General features: G+C 36.2%; 3 protein-coding genes across 3 annotated transcripts in view; 2 read left to right on the top strand and 1 right to left on the bottom strand.

The window, feature by feature from the left end:
* The window catches only part of LOC143291972 (ragulator complex protein LAMTOR3-B-like), a 4,886-nt gene extending 2,906 nt beyond the window's left edge, over window positions 1-1,980 (top strand). Inside the window, exon 5 of the mRNA XM_076602127.1 lies at window positions 736-1,980. Coding sequence (XP_076458242.1) covers window positions 736-815 — 80 coding nt within the window. The 3' untranslated portion in view covers window positions 816-1,980. The remainder of the gene's footprint in view (window positions 1-735) is intronic.
* A 2,429-nt stretch (window positions 1,981-4,409) lies between these two features.
* LOC143282195 (ragulator complex protein LAMTOR2-like) lies at window positions 4,410-9,073 on the bottom strand. The gene is made up of 4 exons (XM_076587784.1): window positions 8,910-9,073; window positions 7,381-7,543; window positions 6,867-6,956; window positions 4,410-4,806 (listed from the first exon to the last, which is right to left on the bottom strand). Exons 1-4 carry the CDS (start codon window positions 8,975-8,977, stop codon window positions 4,750-4,752), a joined length of 378 nt encoding a protein of 125 aa, XP_076443899.1. The 5' UTR covers window positions 8,978-9,073; the 3' UTR covers window positions 4,410-4,749.
* A 10-nt stretch (window positions 9,074-9,083) lies between these two features.
* LOC143282189 (protein ecdysoneless homolog) overlaps window positions 9,084-26,360 on the top strand; it is a 30,330-nt gene continuing 13,053 nt past the window's right edge. Inside the window, exons 1-8 of the mRNA XM_076587771.1 lie at window positions 9,084-9,382; window positions 11,916-12,033; window positions 14,477-14,564; window positions 15,443-15,621; window positions 16,273-16,414; window positions 19,645-19,695; window positions 23,347-23,475; window positions 25,091-25,231. Coding sequence (XP_076443886.1) covers window positions 9,178-9,382; window positions 11,916-12,033; window positions 14,477-14,564; window positions 15,443-15,621; window positions 16,273-16,414; window positions 19,645-19,695; window positions 23,347-23,475; window positions 25,091-25,231 — 1,053 coding nt within the window. The 5' untranslated portion in view covers window positions 9,084-9,177. The remainder of the gene's footprint in view (window positions 9,383-11,915; window positions 12,034-14,476; window positions 14,565-15,442; window positions 15,622-16,272; window positions 16,415-19,644; window positions 19,696-23,346; window positions 23,476-25,090; window positions 25,232-26,360) is intronic.

Below are 26,360 nucleotides of genomic sequence, written 5' to 3' on the forward strand. Positions count from 1 at the left end.
GCTAATCAGTATTACCGTCTCAACTTTTACATATTGCTTGGATCCTTAGTCCTTCTTGTCATTACATTTCTGATAGTAATTTTTTTCTCAATCTCTCATGTTACCGGTTATCAAAATGACTTTTTTGCTATTTTGGGTTAACGATTCAGGAACACAAAGAACATTTATGTAATTCAAGCACCATTTAATTTGTTTTTTACATGTGGCATGTATATATGCTTATAATGTGTACTAATGTACTGTACATATTGTCAGTGATTTTAACTACAGACTCTCTGTGTGTGTGCACATGTGTACAGGAATGTTTGAATCTTGACATGATTTTCTGAAAACATTTTGTTGAAACCTGCACAGATGAACACATGTAGAAACTGTTGTTTGACATCAACACCCGTCTCAGGTGATGTGGTCGACAGCAATAGTTAAACCAGAAACTGGGTATCAACCTAACACTTCATTGACATTGTCAGAACAACAACACAAGATTGGCAGTGAAAATGCCAGTTTTTGTGCTGGGTGTCTGTGATTGAAACTAAAAACATATTGACTGCAAGCTCAGCACCCAAACAAGTGAGCCAGTCAGGGACTTAAAACTTTCATGTACACCACTGATGTGAGATGGCTTTCTTTAACGTCAGACTGCTAAATATTACCTTTTCTGGGAGTCAGGGGAGAGAGTAAGAGTGTGATGTTCAGGGGATGTAATTTCACCTCTGAACTTTTCTTTTTTTGCAGGGGAAATAAGATGTCTGGAGTTGGACTTGCTTGATCTGCTGGAAGAAATACAGCATGTGACAGAACCAAACTCCCAGTAAAAAGAAATCACATCTTTCTTAGAACTATGCCATCAGTATTTGACACTTGCTTTCTGATACAAAAAATTAATGCATGAAGTCCGTTGATTTTTTTCATATATGGATAAAGTGTGCATCTGTTTGAATTCATTGCATGATTATGAATTGTAAACTGTCACTGTGTAATTGTGAAATGATTGAATAACATTCCTACGTGAGCATGTGTAATTATGAAATGATTAACATTCCCACATATGTGTGTGTATGTTTGTGTGCATGAAGGGCCGGGAGTTGGACTGTAAGCAGGCCTCTTGAATCACTTTTTCAGAGGAATGGTAAATTTACAAAAATTAATGATAGATTGAGTTTGATTCCTTGTGGTGACAGAAATTTCTTCTTCCATTTTCATTGCCTTTTTTTTCTTCTTAATTTGTGCTGATAATATTGACCCATCAAACCATGGGACAGCCCCTTTCTACACTCAGTCTGTGTCAGTTCACTTATACAGATGCAGGTCATTTTCTTCAGGCATGCAGAGACAGAAAACACAATTTCTGTGTTGGAAAAATGGTTGACATTTGGCTATATGAAGCAGACACATTGCTTTACTTTTATGAGAAAACAATATTCAAAATTAAAAAAAGAAAAGAAAAGAAAAAAGAAAAAAAAAAAAAAAAAAAGAAAGAAAGAAAGAAAGAAAAAAAGCTTATCAGTTTATTGGAAAACGTTGACACAACCATATTTCTTGATACAATATAGATCTCACCCATTACAGTCCAATGTCATATTATACTATCAGTATCACTGTGGTTAAAATGTAACTGTTGATTTATTCAAGTATCCTCAAGACGGGTGTCTGAGTTATTTGTTAAAATACTGATTAATTTAGCTGTGCTTCTGTTGTTCATTGTCAGTGAAAACTGTAAAGGGTATGAGGCAATAATAATGTATCACAATGTTGAGATTAATGAAAATTTGTTTGCAGCACATACACTTGCATGTGTGTGTGTGGATGGACTGTGAGTGGTTAACAACCAACTGCATTTTGTGCAGGGGTCCAGGTTATTACATGTAGTAAAAACCAAAATTGGATCATCTTTTTTACGAGAGCCAAATCATGTTATGGCCACTCCCAAGATTTTTTTTTTTTTTTTTTTTTTTTTGATTTAAAAAAAAAAAAAAATTATATAACACAGACTTTTTGTGCCATTATTTGAAAAAATGAAAAAAAATTGGGTGTTCCGTTTGGTTATTCTTGCGTGGGTGTGTATGTGACAAGTTTGGATCTGAGCACACATGTGAAATATACAAAGAATTTTGTGAGTTTTTTTTTTTTTTTTTTTGTGTGTGTGTGTGTGTGTGTGTGTGTGAAATTTATTTACCCAATTAATCAGAAGCTGACTCAGGTATTAGCTTGTGTTGTACATATTGTCTTGTCAATTTCCTTGAAAGATAAAATAATGCTTAGTATCAATGTGCCCAAGTCAGGGATAATGTCCAGAATTTACAGAAGTATCTCTTTCAAACTTTCCAGTTTACTTTCTAAGCTTCATGGTGTTTTTTCAGACTATGACTTCTAGTTCTCCTTGTGGGGATGTCAGGGGTCTTTCAGATATGAATAGTATCCCCTCAGGGAATTCTATGATAGAAATTTCCTCCTTTCTATTGCTCTGTTTCTGACTTAAGTCTTTTTCTTTCTGTGATCTCTTCCTTTCTTCTTTGCTGCTGCCTTGCCGGTCCATGCCTCTGTGGTGGTGTTTTTCTAAAAAGCCTTGAATAATTTAAATATTTTTTGTCTTTTCCTAGACTTGATAATTGAGCGTTATTGCCAAGTTGTGCTCGCTGGCATTTTTTCTTTTTGTATGCATGTCATAATAATTTTGCAAATTATATATAATTGTACAGTGTTTTGGTTCCTTTTTTTCTTAATCCTCTGGTGGGTAATTGATCGAACAGTCAACATCAGAGATGTACTGGGTTTATGTGCATGAATCTGATACAATTTCTGCCTAATTTTCTTTTCCTTTTTTTTTCTTTCTTTTTTCCTTCTATTCCCTCCATCCAAGGTCCTATGGGAAAACTGGCACTATGACAGTGTTTTTAGCCCTGCAACTGCAGAGTATAATTGGCAAGGCTATAAGCAATGACAATAATAATAGTATTTAATTTCCTATTAACTCATTAAAGTTTTTAGACACTGAGCAAACACATAATCATCACACACACACACACAGTGTATGTGGTTACACACACACACACACGCACGCACACACACACACACACACACACACACACAGAGTTAGCTTTGAACTCATTTTAATCATAATAGAAAAAAAAGAAAGGAAAAGACTGGCTCCACAAGATCCAAGCATACCATCATTGTGATCTTGAGCATGGCCCACGATTTGGACGCCAAGAGATGAAAAATGTTAATTCCAATGAAGGTTTAAGGTCATGTACTTGGAAAAACAGGTTTGTTTTCTGATTGCCTTGCACGAGAAAAAAAAAAGAAAAGACAAAATTACTGATCTTCATAATTCTATAGTTTTACCCAGCTGTCAGATCCATCCCACAGTTACTATGCCAGCTCAAGACACAAGGAGTAGTTGAGTCAAGAGTCCAGAAAGGTCACCTTTCAAGTAAAACTTCCTGCTGTGAATTCTGCTCTTCTTTTCAATCACTTCAAGCTTTGGTACTGAACTGCTTGAGATGTGTACCAAATAACAGAATTCTGAAAACATTTATAACAAAAAAAGGAAGTTATCGGCCATAGCTACTTTCGTTTTCTCCGCACAGGCGGATAGTAGTTTGCACAGGACATGAATGTCAGACCCCTGCTGGAGTCTGCACTAGTGGGTCACGGTTAAGTATGTGTAATTAAAAAAAAGATTTAAAATATGGATTGCTAGTGGATAGGGGAAGAATTTAGAGTACAGAGAATTTGCCTTTCAGCCATACTTTGGTACTGTCTATGTTATGCAATAAGCCTCAGAAAATGGATCAAATGGAAACTGCTTCTGACACACATCTTTTGGAAACAATCTAAACATGAGTATTCAGAGAAAGATATGCTGTTGTTCTGTCATTGAATGTGATATCGGGGAAGATAAAAGCAAAACTATACAGCATGCTGACAGACAAGCTGTGTCGTATGCCAAAGCATACGCACTCCCCCCTGCACATCAGCCTGAATAGTCACCTTAGCCACTATGTTTGAAAGACAGTAAAAGAGACTTGAAAGTCAGGGTGGTCTGACACTGTCAATGCCATACTACAACTGATACTAGCGAAAACTCTGACCCAAATGTGATAGATGGCATGCAGTTCATGTCTTATTTATTTGAATTGCCACAAGTGTTGTCTGTAAAAAAAGAAAAACTGTTCAGTGAAGACTTTTGCAGAAATATTCACCCATTCTCTTGAACTCTTCCATTTCAGAAGTGGAGATGATCAGATAAAGCTGACAACCAGTGATGATGTATTCACTGCAAATCACTGCATCAATTTTGATTCTAATTTCTGTCAAACCCATGCTGTCTGTCTGAAGGTTCAAAGCAACATTAATTGGCAGAAAAGAGAGTAACAAACATACACACAAAGACAAAAATACATGTATTCAGAAGCTGTTTGGTTTATTGTCAGACTGATTTTCCATAGTACATACTGCCAATCAAGAAAGGTATACCTGAATGGACCAGTAAGTGATGCATACAGACGCAAACACACATCACCATGCCTCAACATACACACACAAACACACATACTTTTCAACTGAATGTTCGTTCAAAGCAAAATGAAAGCACCGACCATGCTCACTGCACAGGTCCACATCACATTCAGTCCACACAAGGACTGAAGGAGCAGCAGCCACCATGCCTGGGGGAAGATGTATGAAATGCAATAGGCATGCCAAGATGCTGATGTGTGACAGCCACAGTTGTCATGGAAACTGAGGTCAGGAGGCTGCAACTTGAGACAGTGGAGCGTCTAGGTAATCTGCCAACGCCTCCACCTGAAAAAAAGGAAGATAAAATTAATTTGAATCTTATTAAGGTTATTAAAAACAAAAGAGTGTAACCTTTTTCAGGTAGGTAAATATATTTGTCAACATGCATGCATGTATGTGTGTACGCGATGCGAGTGTGTGGATGTACTTTTATGTTATGCGAGTGTGTGCACATGTAGTGTACACTCTGAGCAGTAAATTAGTTTCTCCATACACCTGAAAAGAATCCAGCTCATTCAGACAACACCCATACTCCCATTAGCTAACAGAAAGCAGTATACTTTGAATATCAAAATAAATAACCATTTACACAATTCAAGATAAAAATGTGAACACACTGAACTGCAAGCAGACTGCACACATCAAAAATTCCATGATAAAGAACATGTCAACACCAACAAGACTGCAAGCAGACAGCACACATCCCCTCACAAATACACAGATCAGATTTTCATACCCGAGACTCGAAGCTTCGGACATGAGGGAAAATTTGTTAGATATAATGTTGGCAGTATGTTTTTCTAACTTTTGTTGTTTCTATTTTATTGCTTTTTATCAGTTTCAGGCTTTTTTTCTATTTTACCAGAATTAAACTTTTAACTACCAATTTGTGTTAACCCTCAAAGTGCTGGATATAATAAAACATACTTACAGAAATCATGCTTAAAACAAAGGGATAGTTTGCCTCCGCTACCTGTGCTCTGATTTGGGGCATTTGTATGCTTATCAGTAAGAATAAATAGGTAAACCTATACATTTTTGGAAAGTAGAGTGAATGAAGAATCAGATAAAAGTAAGAAAAAGGCTGTACCTTGTAAGTAGTTGGAGATATTCCACAGGATATAAACAACAAATTTTGCAAACTTGTTTTCCAAAAACGTCAACCACAATGTTTATAGGTATTTTCACATCTTTTACAGAGTCAAAATCTCAAAATTGGCATTAAACTGTGCAGAAAATGTTCTGGCTGCAGAATCATGAAATGAATATAACTGAAACAATGAAATTATAAGCACTGTATTATTTGTTTGAGACACACCCACCGACGCCACGCACGCGCACATCTACAATACTTTATGCAATCACAGGCAAAAACATAAATAAATGTTTTCTTTTAGCTCATGTTGCTTTCAAAAGCAGCAAGAATGCTTTAAATCAAAATAATTTCCAGTTTTCTAGCTTGATTTGGTCAAGAAATCGCAATAGACCCATGCCCAACCCACTTTACCACCCCTCCCCACCCCCATCACCCACCCCCCAGTTTTTGTGGCTGGAGACACAAAACTGAATGAACAACAAGCAAGCCAGCATGCCCAAGTGTAAAAATAACAAAGCCGTTTTCACCAGAATCCCTGTCAGCAAATGAATCATCACTAGTGACAAGGTCACTCATTTCCTGAGCTTTGTCAACTTCAGTGTCACTCATTGTTTACAAAAAATACGAAGATCTGGACTTATAAACTTGGTCAAAGTTTGTGCAAACACAAGCAGGGAGGCAGTAACACCAGAACGAGGCAGTTTTACGAAGGCTGCCGAGCATAGCCGTACGATGTCGGACCTTATGTAAACAGAGCCACGATCGTGGCCCATCGCACTTTACCGGGAAAGCCACGATCGTGGCTCATCGCGCTCTCCGGGTTAACTTGCAAATAAGCGTGTGTGTTTGTGTGTCAAGTTGAACTTATTCTTCTCTTAAGGTAAATGAATAATCTTACAATTTGCATCAGGTTTTTTTTTCTAAATACTGCCGCAGAATAATAAGGCATAACATGAAAACCAATTATAACAATCACTTACAAGAATTTCAACCAGAATAAGAAGACACACACAAACTGCAAACTAATAAGCTTAAGTGTATGATCCTGATACAATACACAAGAGTGACCTGTTTTCATCAGTTACACAAGCATTCAGGAAGAAGAGGGAGAGAGAGGGGGGAGACACATGCACATGTATGTAGTCTACACACCTATGATGGTACAGTAAGCAATTCTTTTTTAGTGTGTGTGTGTATGCATTGTGTGTGTACAGATCTATCTATATTGAGAGCAATTTTTCCCCATCACCTTGGCTTTAAGCATTCCAAAGCCGACGTTTTCCTTGCTGCACACGCACAACAGCAGGTTGGCCACTTTGGTAATAGCAACTTTTCCCTCCTGTAACCAAAACAAATGCACAAATTTTACAAGTCAGTTCTGTGTCCACCTAAGATTCACAATGGCAATAACATACAGGCAACACTGAGTGAAGGATACTTGCTTAGTTAAAATCTGTAAGCTAGATAAATTACTTAGACAATCATACGCCAAATGTCATTTGAAAAAAAAGCACCTGAAGCTGTGAAACGCTGATCACCTTTACACAAGGTGGGAACAGACATTTTCATGTTAAACTTTAAAGTCAGAATCAGTTTGCATCAACCCAAAGAGAAATGAACAGGCAAATAAGCAAAGAAATAAATACTGTCCTCTTTAGCTACAGCTACCATGCTTTTCCACTAATTCCAGTGTGGGTAACCTGGTAGCAATGTCAAAATCTAAAACAATTCCCTTATCATCCCAAACTGCAAACTTGACACACCTTGCATTCAACAAGCACTGTTTCCAGTTTGCTGCCATCAAAAGCTTGATTGGCACTTTTCACATATGCAGTCCAGATGTTGCTGGCAATGGCTGCTGTTACTGAGGCATCCCGGTCTGGATAGCCAGAATAGGCCAGCAGAGCTCCTTCATTATTCAAAAGCCTGAAACCATTGAAAGAATTCAAAATTATGATCCCATATAAATGATTAAACTTGTGATTAATATAAACTCTGACAATACACACTTTTAAAATAACATGTTCAAAACATCTGAATAATTCTATTCAAGCTTCGGCACCTTTGGGGGATGGGGGTGTCATTTTAAGATAAATAATTATAACGTTATACTTTGTGTTCTTTACAACTTGTGGCTAGAATGTAACAGTTCTTAGTAGTTTACACATTACTTTTACGATACCTTTTGAGAATTTTTCATTTACAGGAAAGCAGTTGTACATAACAGCAAACACAATGATGCTTACATTCATAACTTGGCAACTGGAGTAATACTAATATGACTACTGCCACTGGGATATAATAGAAAGTTTTTATCTGGTCACAAGGAATAGTTTGAGGGTTAGTACCTGTTCAGATCTTTTAAATTTTCCAATTAAAAACACAAGTACAGGGTATAACTATAAGCAATAATCTAATTTTGTTAGACTATGTGCATGTGCTTGCATGCTCACACACAGTGCCCACACATACAGCACATAAACACAAACCCTCTTGAAGATACTAGGTCTTGAGGTGTGTGTTTGTTTGGTTTTTTTTTTAACACAAATTAACAAATCAGTGCCAAGACTTCTTAGACTTAATTCAAAAGTCGAGCCAGTCAATGCCTTCTTCTCAAGCAGCAACTCCTGAGAACCAACTAAACCCATTTCCAGACCTTTGACAGAATCCCATGCAACTTTCAAGGCCAACTCCTGACTGAATTCTTCCCAAGAGCACTAAGAGGTTGTAATGTCCTGTCCCCTGAAACAGTGTCTGTGCCTTATCTTGGTATATTCCTTTGAAATTTGTCTAAGATGTACTCAGCTCAGTCCAGTACTTTTTGTATGTGGATGTAGTGGTTTGTTGACCTGGGTTCACTGCTTGGCTTTTTCTGGGGCTGTGCTACGCATATTTCTATGGAGGACCAAAATATTGGCGTACATATACAAGTATTGGTGTGCCAGCAACTCCATGTTCAGTGCTTTTTCCTTCAGTAGCTTCAATGTTTCATATTTTCTTTTTCATTTTGCGGCCATACATTCTTTGCATCAACCAACATAGCAATGGTCTTGGACATTCTAGTGGAAGAAAAAGAAGATGAATAGACTTGTTTTGTTACTACCTATTCATTATCTATTCATTTTAACAACTATCTGCAATAACCCTATTTGCATTACATACACCCAAGTTGGTAAACCCAAGTCGCTTGTGTAGTTGCATTATTAGCACATGACACAGACGATTCCTTGAGTTTGCCACTGCTCATGACTATTCCTTTTCACGTTCAATCAAACCCACTTCAACCACTTACAATGTGCAGCTCACTCCACCAGTATTTGCCTGGCTCAAAACTTGAGTTAAAGCTTTTGGCTTCAGCATTTTCTTCGACTGTTGATGGACACTTCGATCCAAATACTTTGATCTTCTTGGGAGCTCTCCTATGTCTCATCGAAAATAGTAAACATGTGAACTTCCGGTATCACATGATCAGGACGGTGGAATCAGGATGTGTCGTGCGTGTTGATTGGTCAACTCATTCGCTGCACTTCCGTGTAATCATTGAAAGTATAGCAGACGGCATGGCGGAGCTCTTACAAAGACGTCTTCCGGACGATGTCTTGGAATATTTGCTGATACCATGTCTTCCAAATGGCTTAGAAGAAAACGAATACATACCTTTGTTAGAAGAAGTGTGCGATACTTACTTAGGCTTTCTCGGACCACTGGCTATCGATTATATTTGGCAAAATGAAGGGCTAAACTTGAGACTAGTGCCAGCGAAAGGTAAGAAAATGTTTTTTTCCCCTGATTTCAGTCGTTTAGTGAAAATGATCAGTCTTAGTCCTGAGTGACTACACACATTTCACTAATAAATCAAAAGACTGTTATAGATCTATTTGTATTTATAAATTCCCGTTCATACACCGTTGATTCTTACTGATTTGATGTTAAATATACTACTCTATTGTTGTTGTTATCATTATCTCGGATTTTGGTCGCCGTCATAATCAACATCATACTCAGATACCCACTTTCTCACATTTGTCACCGCATGTGTTTGAACATTACATATACATATATAAATATATATATATATATATCCCTCCCTCTCTCTCTCTCTCTGTGCCCCATACCTACCCCCCACCCCCCTTTCATTGTCTTAATCAGTAAGTCTAGAAGCGTGTGTGAGTGTTACTGTGTGACTTTAAGTCTCTTATTAACTTAATTAAGTTATTCAGTGACTATGAGTATGAATTCTCTCTCTCTCTCTCTCTCTCTCTCTCTCTCTCTCTCTCTCTCTCTCTCTCTCTCGCTGTCTCAAATATAAAATGATTATAAGGATGTTACTATTAGCATTGCATGAATGTGTAGAGCTGAATCAGAATATATGAAAATCAGTAACTTTTATTTTGTAAAACGAAAACCAATTTTGAATGATGATGTTGAATTTTAGATTAATGTTATGTAAGCATTTGATGTTCCATAAGCTATGGCTAGGTCTAAAAATATTTAAAAGGAGATTCTACAATTCATTCTCTTCTTCTTTTTCTATCTTTTTCTTCTTCTACTTCTGCTTTTAAACAGTTTCAGTTTCAAAGAGGTGTCAAACTGAAAGTGTATTGATCCATGATAAGCAACAGCACATGTGCACATTATTCTCATTTTGTATGTAATAGATACACAGTTAAGTCTGTGTTTTGTGTATACATGTCTGAGTTAATAATCTGGAAAAACTAAAAGTAATACCTGTTCTATCTAGACCGAAACCTTAGAAACTTTAGCATAATTTTTATACACAAGAGCTGTTTTTCTCTTCATAATAGAGAAAAACATGTAAAGAAAATGTTAGCAAAAACAATTTACATAAATGATAAACTTTCGTCTTACACAGAAGTTAACTTGATCATGTTGATGTTTACAAATATTGATGTCTCAGTCTATTCAAGAATGGATCATTGGATGCACAAGTTTGTGTTTAGCCATATATACAGTTAGGAACACTTGCCCCAAAAGTTATATTACAGTGTCATCGACTGGATGTTTCCAAAATAAAACACTCTTGTTCATCAGAAGATTACAGATGGTTTTTAATCTGGGTCCTGATTGGGCATAGCCTTACACGTTACATTTGTACTTGTAGTAGTAATATTTACTAATAGCAATAGTGATGATGATGGTTATGATGATATTAAATGATGATAATGATAATGCAGACTGACACTTACACCTCCCAGATGGGGAGCTTATACTGTTTATTGTAATGGTCTAATTGAGACATGAATAAAGACAAAAAGACTTTGGCAATTTTAGTAGATCTATTCAGTTGACATGGTAAACAAAGAACAAAACAGAATGAGGCTGGGCAGAAATGACCTGTATAACAATACTTGAACATGGCATGTGTAGTCTGCTACAATGTTATTGCTAAATTACATCAACCATAAAAGTTCTATGCAATAAATACAGTATGTATGCATTCAAGTATCAAGTACCATAACATACATACATACACACATATATATATATATATATATATATATATATATATATATATATATATATATAAACAAGCCTCAGAAAGTCAGAAGACAGTAGAAGAAAATTGTGGATGGAACTGGTAGTTTTGTCAACTTAAGCTGAAGGATACTCATTTATTATTGTTTTTAAAACATCAGCACACACATGCTCAAACCCTCTACCCCTCACCTTGTCAGCCCCCAACCCGTCAGTCTCATTTAACATATCCCCACATACACATTACAAATTGTGTACAATGTAAATTTGCACATATTCACACACATACATGAATGTATATCACTATATGTGCATATATATGTTATATAAACACAATTACACACACACACACACACACACACACACACACACACACACACACATGCACAAACGCAGGCACACACATGCATACAAAAACTTACACATGCACACACACACACACACACACACACACACACACACACACACACACACACACACATTCTCTTCCATTTGTACAAAATTCTACTAATATCATGTAAAATATATTCAGTTGTATTCACATTTTTTCCCCACAGTTGTATTGATACATGTGTATTATGTGTATGTATGTAAATATATATATATATATATATATATATATATATATATATATATATATATATATGTACACACACACACACACACACACACACACACACACAGATAATAACTGATACATCATTACATGTTTCATTTTCTTGTGTTCCATTTTTACTGTTTTGCATAAATTTGTTAACGTTTCAAGGATTACTCCATTTGAAGTGACTGCTATATGAATCAGGTGAAATCCCGGCCCATCTGTGTGGTACAACCCATTTTGGGGACAACATAGAAGATGAATGGTTCATTGTGCACCTGCTATATGAGCTCAGCAGACAGTTTCCTGATCTAGTAATTCGGTGAGTATACCTTGTTTCTGCCTGGCTGTGTCTGTTACTGGTGTCAAGGACAACAGTTTATTTACACACACACACACACACACACACACACATTCACTCACACACAAATATGTGTTCATGCATTATTATTATGGATATTAATTATTATGTATATGTTTTGTGCATGTATGTATATTATATATTTATTTTATGTATTATATGGATTCATATATATATATTCACTCAAGTACACACTAGTACATGTATATGCCACATAAATCACACCCACATTGTCAAATTTGATCAAAGAGTGCATCCCCCCACCACTCTCTTTCTGAGTTTCTCTCTCTCTCTCTCTCTCTCTAATTCTCTTTCTCTGTCACGCACATACATACATGTACACACACACACACACACACACACACACACACACACACACACACACACACACACTGTATTCATGCATTATATATCATTGCATGTGCACACACACATTCATACATTGACTCAAGAGCACACATGTATGCACAAACACAGCTTACATCACTCATGCGCGCACATGCACACAAACATACACACTCAAAAGAGCAGATTCAAATAATCCACATGTTGGCAACTGGGAAGGTAATGAATTCAGCATTTTTACCAGTCACTAACATAACTACAGAATAATGTAACCTGATGACCTTTAACTGGCATTTTAAGTTTAACGCATGCTACTTCCTCCTCAAGCACTGTTTCTCTCTGTTTATCTGTGATGTCTGTCTATGAGTTGTCGGTATATATCTCTATCTCTCTCCATTCTTTCTATTCACTGTTTCCTTGTCTCTGTCTCTTTCTCTTTATTTCATCTCAAAATCTCATCTATAAGATCTCTCTCTATCACTCTTTGTTTCACTTTGTCAGTCAAACTCTCTACACAGACAACCTAGAGCTCTAAGCCTCTATAATGCCAACATTGTGAATGATTTTGAGAAGTTCAGTTAGAGGAGGGTGTGGACATTCTGTGTTCTGAAATCATTATGCATAAAATATCATGCATCATTATGTTGTTATTGTTTAGAATGACAAAAATGGTTCTCTGTATTGCTCTGTGTGTGTATGTCTGTGTGTCTGAGACAGAGGGAAAGAGTGAGAAGAAAAGCAAGCCATGTCGATTTTAGAGAATGTCACCTAATGCCATGATAGCCTTTGACATTTTAACACAAATTTGCTGAATTGGGCCCTCCTCTCTCTTTCTCTCTGTCTGTCTGTATCTTTCTCTGTGTATATCTCTGTATCTCTCTCTCTCTCTCTCTGTCTCTCTCTCCTTCCTCCTGCCCCCTCTTCCTTCCTCCAACCATGGAGGATTTCTGTGCTAAGAGCATTCCAGTAATGTATCACATTCCACTGTGTGTCTTTGTGTGTGTGTGTGTCTCTGTCTGTGTCTGTCTGTGTGAGTATACAGTGTGTAAAGAGAGACAAAGGGGTTTTGACTGACAGTGTCACACACAGACTGACAGAGAGCATGTGTGTGTGTGTGTGTGTGTGTGTGTGTGCTGGTTTGTGTGTGTGTGTGTGTGTTTGCGTGTGTGCTGGTTCCAGTTTCTGTGTGTGTTTCTATTCTAGATCAATGGTATAGACTTTTGACTGGGCTGAACAAATTCATATTCATATTGTGTTACAAGATGTTGCAAACTTCATAATGACAACAAAGCCTGTCATTGTTTGAAGTGTATGAGCCAGCAGTATTAGTAGTATACCATGATCACTCAAGTTATCTAGAGATAGAACAGAAAAAGATAATCTGTCTCTCTCCTTCTACTCTCTCTCTCTCTCTCTCTCTCTCTCTCTCTCTCTCTATATATATATATATATATATATGTATATATATGTATATATATATATTATATATATATATATATGTATATATATATATAGAGAGAGAGAGATCTATATGTGTGTGTGTATATGTGTGTGTGTGTGTGTGTATATATATATGTGTGTGTGTGTGTGTGTGTGTGTGCGTGTGTGTGTGTTGATAAGCTCTATATATATGTGTTGGGTGTGGGTACGTGTGAGCGTACATGTGTTACGAATTGGACTGTAACTACTGTGTGTTTGTATATATTCCAATTTATTTTTGCACATTTTGTGTACTATATCCCCAGTATTCCTTGTAACCCCAGTACACTTTGTAATAAAGACAAATTCTGTTCTGTTCTTGTTTATATATTATTGCCCATTGTGCACATGCACATAGTGTCATAGAAATCGCTAGATCTGATCAATAGAGTATTTCCTGCTGGACTGAGAGTTCCTTACAGTATGAGTGATCAGGGTTGGGTGTGAAATGTGCATGGAGGGGATGTGTGTATGTAGGGAAGGGGCGGGGGGCTACAGCATGCAGGCACACAGCCTGTCCATCATCACCACATGCAAGCAGCTCATCAGCAACAATAGCTTTGTCTGGTGTCATGTTCAGGGCGTCAGACAATGATGAAGAGTTTATGCTCATTGAGGCAGCAGACCATTTGCCGGCCTGGCTCAACCCGGAGACTGCTGAGAAAAGGGCAAGTTGACTGTTTTGTTTCTTTTCCAGCGAAACACAGATTGATTCATTCGTTTGAACAACGGTGATAGAAATTTTGTGATTATGCTTATAGTGTAGTTTAAAGACATTTGATACTGATAGTCTTTCACTTGTATAGCTGTTTCTTTATCTATTTATTTGTTTATTTATCTATTTAACTTTAACTTGGTGTTAGGATGTTTTTTGTGATTATGCTTATGCTTAATTCAAAGACATTTTTTAGTCTATCACTTTGAGAGCTGCTTATATATTTATTTTTAACTTGGTATTAGACAGAGTGTTATTTATGACGGTGCTCATCTTTAATTCAAATACATTTGCCTGCTAGTCTGTCACTTTAAGAGCTGTTTAATTTATTTATTTAGCTTCAATTTGGTTTTAGACTTAGTATGGTTTTGTCTGTCTGTGGTCATATGTGTGTTGCTTTGATGTGATTAATGGATCAGAAATTGTGATTGAAGAGTCCTTAATATTTGTCATTTTAAGAACAAAATGGAAGACTAAGAGGGGGAGATCAAGCACTGATTAGAGCCAGTGTAACATATATTTAGGGCCAAACCAATAACTTTTCATTGAAAGCTGTAACAGCAGTGATGAGAAAGATCTGGGTAATCAAGAAATATGTTTAATATCACTTCAGTGTATTATATCAACAACAACAACAACAAATCTTAATTCTCATAGAATTGAGCTCAATGATTTTGTGAAGTACAATTGGTATGATTACAAAAAAAGGGGGGTGGGGTGGGGGAATATGTGATAGAGCAAGAGAGAGAGAGAGAGAGGCTTATGCAAATATGGAGATTAAACGATGTTTGCAATCTATATTCTCGTTTTTTTCCTCCTCCTAATCATCAGGTATATATTCATGGTGGGGAGCTGCATGTGGTTCCCATCCCACAGAGCCCCAATGAGGTGTCCACCTACCCCCTCTTCACCCCCACCATCGAAGAGGCTGTGACCCTGGTCCGTAACCCAGACATTAACACAAGGGCAGTGCAGCCTATCCAAGATGCTCTGAATGCACGACTCAACAGGTGGGTCCGGTCCAGTTTAAAAAAGAACATGAAAATGTAAACAAATGCAAATATGTAAATATACCATTTTGATAAGTCATCTAATGTTAGGAATGTAATTAAATTAATCCATTAAATCCTAAATGTTTGAACTGAAATTTCATCTAATATAACATACAAAACTTCAGTGAGTGGTGGTTTTTTGTTTGTTTTTTATGTCGTTTCCAATCACATGTCAATATGGTAGCTATTGTATCTTGAAGTTATACGTTTCGCATGTGATTACAGCATTGTGTCCTTCAATTTTGTATCTTGAGACAATATGATTTGTCCAGACAAACACTCACAACACAAACTTAAAATTCACACTTAATAAGTGCAGTATTGAGGAAGAAATAAATAATGTTACATTAAGATTGTCATATGACACAACAATAAAGATAACTTTATTGTTTGTGAATAACTCGTGTTAGAACCCTAATGTATATTACAGTTCTAGTAGATACTTTGAAAGAATAGTAAATTTGATTGGTGGGAGGATAGAATGTATTCCAAGGATTGAAATTCTGCCAAAGTATAAGTTATTCCAATGCTGGAATACTTATAAATACAGTACCTATTCTTTACATTATGCAATATGACCATTTTGTGTGTGTGTGTGTGTTATGGCAGGTGCCAAATGAAGATGGAGGAAAACAAACACTATGCAAATGTGTATGTCCCTGTGACTGTGGCAGCATTGTTGAAAGAGAGGCCAGCGTTGGTGTCAGCTGCTGTACAGGCCTTCTACTACAGAGACCCAGTGGAGCTGAAGGTGAAGCTTTGACCTGTGATAGCAACAAAAAATATCAGTGTTGTATAAAGTAATGTTTGTTTTTATGTGGGTTTTATGTAATAATGGTTCTTACCAACTGTTCAGTTGTTTTGTTCTTCATCTGGTTTGATAATGTTGTTATGTGTATGTTTTTATGTATGATTCTTTTCCACAACTTGTTGCTTTTACTTATCATTAACTTACATTATATAGTAGCAATAATTATCATGTGGCTTTATATTGTGCCTTTTCTCTTTGTGGGATTTATGTGATGTACTTTTTACTGATTGTTTAGTTGTTGCTTTATACTTTCATCAGGTTTAATTATGCTATTTTGTGTATATTTTTGTAATTATTTTCCAATGGCTTTGTTGCTTTAAAAAATTTTTTAATATAGATCACTCCAACACATCTTTTCATATATAATGTGCCCATGTTAGGGAAAGTGTAATATAAAATCTGTTCAGTTTGATTAACTGAGTTATAATGAAGTACAGGTATGGAATTATTTGGTTGTTGAGTTTCCTTTTTCTTTTTGACTCGCTTGTGTAAACAAAGTGAGTCTATGTTTTAACCCGGTGTTCGGTTGTCTGTGTGTGTGTGTCTGTGTGTCCGTGGTAAACTTTAACATTGCCATTTTGTCTGCAAATACTTTGACAGTTGACACCAAATTTGGCATAAAAATAGGAAAAATTCAGTTCTTTCCAGTCATCTTGTTTAAAACAATATTGCACCTCTGGGATGGGCACAAAAAAATTTAAAAAAAGAAGCCAAATAATATGCAAACTGAATTGACTGTTATATTTTTCTTTTCTTTCTCTAAACTGGGCACTTCGATCTGATGTTCTGACACAACAACAAGATGAGTCATTTTTATCATTTTTTGTTCAAGCAGGAACTTCTTTTGCTAAGCATGGAAGTTATATTTATTTTGCGTGTCTTTGGTGCAGATAGTGAAAAAGGGAAATTAATCTGTAATTAATGCTAGGGGGGTTAATTTGCTTTAAACTGATCTTTCTCATCTTAAACATTACATTTTGAAATTATACTCAGTACGTAAAAAGCTTGTGTGTTTTACTCTCAGTGTACAGGGCTTCCACTATGTTCATTCGCCCAAGTGGTCTTTTTCGGAAAATACTAAAATCAATACTACGAATGGACTTTATAGATCTATTGGCTGAGCCCTGAAGGTCATGGGGAAAAATCAATTGCGTACACATATTTATACATATTCATAGCGCATGCTCATATTCCTCGCGAACGAAGGACGCCATTTTGTTCAAGTTTTTGACCTGCCCGTTCAATCCTATATTCAATCAACAATACACGATAACATATGATGGAAAGTTGGAGGAGACCGTTAAATATTTATTCTGAAAAAGATTTGTGAACGCCTCATCACTTACTGGATTATGCCCCAAACTGCCATAAAAATATCAACAAAATCAGTCGAAATTCACAGTTAAAAATAATAAACCATGAGAGTTAATACCCTTGATGAAGCGTAAAAATTTCCAGTCTTGACTTTTCTCAAAATGAAGTCCTTTTCACTTCATACAACGTTTAGGAAGTACTTGTACTTGGCTCTACATGTTATTAGTTTAACAAAATACTCGATTTTCCTATCAACTTTAAAACTATAAAAATAGAATTAATATAAAAGAGAAATTGAATCGACCGTGTCGTACTACATTCCCGGCGGGTGTAACTAAACTTGTACATCTGTCTAGATCCAGAGAAAACGGCTAAATGTTGCAGTGTGATTGCGGCAATAGCCACATCTCCTTTACCACGGACTTAAAAAGAATTTTTAATTGCCCTTAAAGATTTTTTGAATGCCCAAGATACACCAGAATAATATGATTTAAACAGCGTTTTCACTGCAAATACCGCAGTCGATTTATCGCCCTTAAAAAAGCATGTTTGAATATTAAATTTTAGAACGTCAGTGAAGGAGCCACAATAGTGTAATGGGTTTCTTCTCACCCGAAAACACGGGGTTTGAATCTGCCATCAGAACTTTTTTTTTCTCTCTCTCTTTTTTTTTTTTTAACCCGAAGCTTTATAATAACAAATACAGAGCACATTTAATGATTAGATTTTTTTTTTAAAGTGTATTACAAGCGAGTCTTGAAGGCCTTGCTTCTCTTGTTTCTTGATGTTTTTCCTGTGTCAGTATACATTTTTTTGTAAACAGTGTAACTGTGAGCCAGACATTTTGTCAACATGTCAGCATTAATTGTAATGAACAAATCTGTCACAGTACTGCACACAGTAATCTTTTTGTATTTAATTCTATAAAAGAATAAAAATAAAAAGGTTTTGTTCATGAGACTCACTTGAGAAATGCATGGGCAGTGTTTACTTCATTGCATGTGAATATGTGCCATGTGAGAATTTCTTTGGCATTGGACTTCTGTTCCACTTTTCACCAGTGATCAGAGTTTGAGGCCCTGTTTTGGCATAGTGTTGTTTCCTTTCATGAGACACTTTATTCTAAATTATAACTCACTCCACCCAGGTGTGAATAGGTACTTGACCTGTTGGGGAAGGTTAAAGTTGTGGAAGAGTATTAGTATTTCTCTTTTTTGTCACAACAGATTTCTCTGTGTGAAATTCGGGCTGCTCTCTCCAGGGAGAGCGCGTCGCTACACTGAAGGGGCCACCCATTTTTTTGTATGTTTTCCTGCTTGCAGTTTTTTTTGTTTTTCTTATCGAAGTAGATTTTTCTTCAGAATTTTGCCAGGGACAACCCTTTTGTTGCCATGGGTTCTTTTACGTGTGCTTAGTGCATGCTGCACACGGGGCCTCGGTTTATTGTCTCATCCGAATGACTAGCATCCACACAACCACTCATGGTCTAGTGGAGGGGGAGAAAATACTGACAACTGAGCCGTGATTCAAACCAGTCCGCTCAGATTCTCTGACTTCCTAGGCGGACATGTTACCTCTAGGCCATCACTCTACAGAATTGGGCCCTGCCTTCTGTGCCTAGCCCTTGACACAGTGAATATATTTGCATGGCCATAAAAGGCTATGGGGCCTTTTACTTTTTAACCTTTTGATATGAAACATGTCATTTTCCTCTCCAGGAAGTAGTGATACTATATTTTCTCGCCTGGTTTTCTTTACTTCAGTTTTGGACTGTTTTGGTAGCTGCTTTTTGTGATAGTGGTGATGTTGGGTTGTCATAAAATGTACTAATTTATTCCCTTGTTCATTCACTTCAGGTGTGCCGGACAATGAACCACTTCAAGCCAGAAAACATGGTGGTCACAAGAGTAAGTTAAACCTGGCTGTGTTTTTTTATGCAGGATTGGTACACAGTCATAGAAGTCTGGAAAAGACTTGAGAAAATTGAAAACAATTTCTTGGGCTGGAAGTCTTGGGGAAAAAAAATTTACATTTAGGACCTGGAAAATTCTTGGGGTTGTCCTACACTTTTGAGAAGTGCATTTCAGCAAAGAGCTTAATGAATTGAAACAGACAAGCAAACAAGCAAAGCAAAGAAAATTAAACATCAATACCAGTGTACTAGCCAGTCTCTTTTTATCAGCAGGTAGCAAATATTTTATTCTGTTTGACTTTTTGTTTGTTTTTTGTCCCTTGCTTTGAATGCTATATTTCTCAAATGAGAGACATCATTATCATCATTACCAGAATTTTGCACAATTCATTCATAACCACTGTAGAAGAAAAATAGCATTAACACATTAAAATATAGCACGGTATTACTGTGGCTATTGATTTGCAAGAGTATTTCTATTTCATAACATATAAAGAAGATTAAAAAATATATATATATATATATAAACAAAATGCACACATACAAAAAACAAAAACAAAAAAAATCAACCACACCAGACAGACAATTTATCACACAGTCAAAATACTGAGAAAGTGTCATGGCCAGAGGAAGAAAAAAAGAATTGATATATCTAAGCACTAGTATTTATAATACACATACATGTATAAGTATACACACATAGATATATTTTCATCGATAGCTGTGTTTATAGATTCTTCAGTAGCACTAGCAGTATAAGTTGTGACAAATGTTAAGAGGTATTCTTAACTATTGATTGATATGGAAGCCACTTTGTTTTAAAATTATGTATGTTCATTGCCATTCTAGCATTCAGTTCTATTTTGTAACGTGAAGAAAAATATACCATTCAAATGCAATCAAATTCAGTTTGCAATTTTCAAATTTACATTTATAGATATACATTTTTTCAAGGAGTATTAGTAAATCAAATCCATGGTCTTTACATATATTTTCATCAATTCTTAATAATGCAATAAGTTTGTTGATTTTATGTTTCAACATATACACATTTTACTTTCAATAATTCTTTGAAGTTTTTCCAGAAACATTGAGAAATGGTGCATCCCCAGAATATATGATGAATACTATCTTTCTCTTCCATGCAGAAATAGCAGTAGTTATTATCTTTGATTCCCATTTCTTTTAGAACAATATTTGTTCCAAGAATTTTATGTATAATGTGTAACTGAAGCCATTTTATTTAACATCTTGTATTTTGTTGAATACTTTTTTTCCATGAAATATATTCTCCCAGTTATTCATTCCACTTTACACAAGAGTTTGGAAGTTTGTCTTCTATTGTGAATAAATTGAGGGATGTCTTAGCCCCTTTGGATATGGGATGTATTTTCTTTAGCTGCCCAAAAATATCATGAATACAGTTATTTGGTTTATCCAATCTTGTTTGCCGTATATGTTCTTTTATAGACATTATGCTTCCATTAAATGTAAGAAGTTAATATTCATTCCATATCAGTTGAACTCATTATGTGTGAGAAAGTTTCTATTGTAATCAATGAAATATGCTGTGAATCCAATTTTTGCATTTTATTGTGCTATACCAATTTTGATTTTCTCATTATAAGATACTGGTTCTGAAAGCAACTCTGTTTGAGAGGTTGGTTTCATACATTTACAGAATTGATAAAAAAAACCCATTAAAGTATCCTTCCAAAATCTGTTATCACTATTTTTATTTAAAGGACCATATTTTTCGATTTCACTAGTAAATGGGTGCAATTCTGAAACAATATTTGTCCATTTGTGCATTGTTGTTTTAAATTTACGTATCCAAGTGAGTTTTAGTGCTTGCATGTATACTTTTATATCTGATACATTTAATCCTCCATTTCCTATACTTTTAGTTGCTGTTTTTCTACCGATTTTGTCTTTTTTACTGTTGCAAACAAAATGAAAATACATATTTCTGAAGATTATTTACCAAATCATATGGTAGATTTGGGAGAAGAATCCAGAAATGGATTACTTTCAACAGGATTAATGATTTCAGTACTGCTACCCTACATAGTGAATTATGTTTCTTTTCATCCAGATGTTAAATAAAGCTTTTGTTTCTGCATAATTAATCTCTTCACAACCTTTTGTATCATTTGTAAACCATATTCCTAATATTCTAAACTTACCCGGTTTACATTCAAATATTGCATATATTTTGCTTTTGAGTTCTTTTTGATTCCTAACCAGATTGCTTGTGTTTTTTCTGCCTTAATACAAAGACCAAGAACTTTTCCAAATTTTATGACCAGTTGGATAGATCTTTCAAAAGATATTCTGTCTCAATTATTCATAAGCTGAGAATCATCAACAGATTGAGATATTTTATGTTCTTTATCCTTAATAATAATTCCTTTTATATTTTTATCTTTCCTAATCATTATTATTAATATTTCTACACATAATCTGAATAAATATGGAGAGAGTGGATCGCCTTGTCGACAGCCTCTTTTTCTACAGGAAACCAATGTGCAATCTGCCCATTAACTACAACTGTTGATTTTATATTTCTGTAGAACATTTTTATCCAGCTGCATATACTTTCTCCAAAACCATAAGCTTCCAGAACTTTAAAAAGAAATTGCCAATCAGTAGAGTCAAAAGCCTTTTCAAAATCAAGGCAAAGTAAGAGGCCTGGTCTATGTTTTATATCTAGATAGCATATAAGATTGTAATTAAGTCTGATGTTATCTCTTAAATACCTATTTGCAATAAATCCAGTCTGGTCTTCATTAATTAACTTTGGAATAACCTTTTTAATCCGGTCTGGGATACAAGCTGCACCGTTCTTACGTAAGATATTTACTAGTGAGATGGGTCTCCAGTTCTTTACAAATTCTTTAAGTTTATCTGGCCTAGAACACATTATAAGCCCTTCTTTTTCTAGTAACAGAGAGTTCCTCTTCTCTGACACTGGTTCAGCACATATACTACAAAAGGTCCTAACTTTTTCCAAAAACAATTGTGAAATTCAGCCCCAAAACCATCAGTACCAGGACTCTTTCCATTCTCATGTTTTTAAGAGCGATGCCTGCTTCTTCCAAGGTTATTTCCCCTTCTAGTGAATTTTTTTCCTTCATTTGTCAGTGTGGATATTTATTTACTGGATTACCTATATTTCACATGGGTCTAATACTTTGTATATTTTTTTTTTTCATAAAAGTTGCTAACTTCTTTTTTTTTTCTTTTCTGGTTCATAAATTATGGTTCCATTATCTACCAGTTTTGTCATACTTTTATTTAGAAAGTGCCTATTCAGTTTCAATTTGTCACTTGTGTTTGGTATGGAAAATCATCAGGAAAAGGTCTGGAAAAAGTACAGAATTTTGTTTGGTCATGACTGTGGAAACCTTGTTATAAAAAGTGTGTGTGTGTGTGTGTGTGCGTGCGTGCGTGCGTGCGTGCGTGCGTGTGTGTGTGTGTGTGTGTGTGTGTGTGAACATTTTGTTTGTTCTTTTGCAGTCTTTAACAACAACAAAAATCTACAATTAGCCTGCTATATTTGTTTGTTATTTACTGCTTATTCTTTAAAACGAGACATGAAAACTGGCCAGTTTCTATATCAAATAGAATATTCTGTCACCCGCAGGTTCGGTTCACACATTGTTTGTACGCACAACTTCTCCAGCAGAAGTTCAAGCCAGACAAACGGAGTGGCTGGATGCTCCCTAGTGCCTCAAACCCCAAGTTCAAAGAGTACGATCTGGGCGTTAAACTGGTGAGGAATGGTCGTTTTCTTCTGTCTCCCCCCATCCCTCTCACTAGAGAACTCTGTCTCTGTCAGTGTGTCTCCCCGTCTTTTTCCATGCTTTCTCTCTTCTAATAATGATAATAATAATAATGGTATTTATATAGTGCTGAATCTTGTGCAGAGACAAATCAAAGTACTTTCACACCAGTCATTCACATGCATGCATAACTCTAAAACTGGAGAAACTGAATACAAGGAAGAGGCAGGGAAGGGAGGCTATTTTGGGAATAGGTGGGTTTTAAGGCCAGACTTGAAAGAGCTGAGTGTGGAGACTTGACAAAGTGAAAGAGGAAGTTCATTCCAATTGCAAGGTCCAGAGACAGAGAAAGAACGGCGGCCAACCGTTGAGTGTTTGAATCTGGGTATGCGTAAACAGAGTGGATCCGAAGCCGATCGTGTTGAGCAAGATGGAGTGTGGAGGTGAAGGCAGCGGCAGAGATAGGAAGGGGCAGATTTGTGAATACATCTATAACATAGAGTGCTGATCTTGTATTTTATTCGGTGTGAGACAGGGAGCCAGTGGAGATGTTGCAAAAGAGGAGTGATGTGCTCAGATCTTTTCTTTCTGAGGACGAGTTGGGTAGCAGAGTTTTGTATGCGCTGAAGGGACTGAATGGATGAAGCAGGCGAACCAGACAATAGAGAGTTACAGTAGTCAAGGTGAGAGAGAATGAGAGAAACGACAAGTCTAGATGTTGCGTCAGTGGACAGGTATTTCTGGACGGAACTGATGCGCCGCAGTTGACAGTAGCAGGATTGACATGTCTGACTGATAAATTTTTGCATGGACAGTGTATTGTCAAGGACAACACCGAGGTTCCTGACTGACCTGGAAAGAGGGATGGATGTACTGCCAAGTTTAATTGTGTCAGTTGTGATGGAAGACAGTTTTTGTTTAGTTCCTATGATCATTGCTTCAATTTTGTCTGCGTTCAATTGTAACTTATTTAGAGTCATCCAGTTTTGAATGTCCAGGAAGCAGTTGGATGTTTTTTGCAAGAGCGACGACAATTTTTCAGGGGTATCACTCTTCTGGAGTTGAGTGTCATCAGCATAAGAATGATGACTGACATTATGGCAAACAAAAATGAAAGTTGTACAGTCTATGTTTTTTATTCTGATTTTAGAAGTAAAACTTCTAGTTTCATATGAATGATTGTATGATGTATGTGAGTTAAAGATAATTTTTTTTTGTCTAAAAATATATAGATGGATAGAAATTCAGTTTTAAAAGAAAAAGAAATACCAGAGTAGAACAATAGTAACTGTACCTACGAGTTTGTGAACATGATCTTTTTATGGAAAGTTGATATTTAATCCATTTTGTGGCTGCTTTAATGATTTGTGAATATATTTATTCATCATCTTTAGTTTGTGTGTGTGTGACCATTTATGTATGGTGTGTGTGTGTGTGGTGTACTTGTTACTGTGTATGTGTGTGTGGTATCTATATGTATGTGTGTTTGTGTGTGTGACTGTGTGTACATGTGTGTGTGTGACTCTGTGTGTGTGTGTGTGTGTGTGTGTGTGTGCGCGCACGCCTGTACAACTGTGTGTTTGTATATGTAACGTGTGTGTGCAGTCCCATGGGTTTGAGATCCTGTGTGCCCGATGTAAGAGCAACACAAATGGTTCAGCAAGTGGATCAGGCAGCAGCCACAACATGTCTGAAGTGCGGTGGGCCCGCTTCCTCAAGTCACTGCAAGACAAGGGCTACTTCAAGGTACTCAAAACTCAAAGCAAGTCTGAAGTGACTTCTGTCGTGTTGTCAGTGCCTGAAGCATAAAGAAATGTAACTCTGTTATGCACTTTAGACCAAATTAACAATGATCAGTTTGTAGAGGGTCCCAAAAAACTTTTGGCTAAAAATCAGTTTGAAGGATTTGGGCTCTATATTTAATTTTTGTGGGTGGGAGCAGGAAAGGAAGGAAAAGAAATGATAACCCCAATTTTGTGCATCACACAGGGACAACAGAAAACTAAGGGAACAACTACACAAGACAAGAGAGGCAAGGCCTTCAAGACTCACTTAAAAAAAAAAAAAAAAATCTAATCGTTAAAATGTGTTCAGTATTTGTTATTATAAAGCTTCGGGTTAAAAGAAAAAGAAAAAAGAAAAAAAGTCCTAACGGCAGATTCGAACCCTGCGTGTTCGGGTGAGAAGAAACTGTCTTACCCATTACACTATCGTGGCTCCTTGGCTGACGTTCGAAAATATAACATTTAAACATGCTTTTTTAAAGGGCGATAAATCGATTGCGGTATTCGCAGTGAGAACACTGTTTAAATCATATTATTCTGGTGTATCTTGGGCATTCAAAAAATCGTTAAGGGCAATTAAAAATTCTTTTTAAGTCCATGGTAAAGGAGCCGTGGCTGTCGCCGCAATCACACTGCAACATTTTGCCGTGTTCTCTGGATCTAGATAGATGTACAAGTTTAGTTACGCCCGGTTGACACGGTTGATTCAATTTCTCTATTATGTTCATTCTAGTTTTATAGTTTTAAAGTTGATATGAAAATTGATGTTAAACTAATAACATGTAGTGCCAAGTACAAGTACTTCTAAATGTCGTATGAAGTGAAAAGGACTTCATTTTGAGAAAAGTCAAAAAATTCAAGGGTATTAACTCTTATGGTTTATTATTTTTAACTGTGAATTCCGACTGATTCTGTGGATATTTTATGGCAGTTTGGGGCATAATCCAGTAAGTGATGAGGCGTTCACAAATCTTTCTCTGAATAAATATTTAACGGTCTCCTTCTCCAACTTTCCATCACATGTTCTCGTGTATTGTCGATTGAATATAGGATTGAACGAATATAGGATTGAACTTGAAACAAAATGGCGT

Source organism: Babylonia areolata, chromosome 1, assembly GCF_041734735.1.
Source record: "Babylonia areolata isolate BAREFJ2019XMU chromosome 1, ASM4173473v1, whole genome shotgun sequence".
In the NCBI taxonomy this organism is placed as follows: Eukaryota; Metazoa; Mollusca; class Gastropoda; order Neogastropoda; family Buccinidae; genus Babylonia; species Babylonia areolata.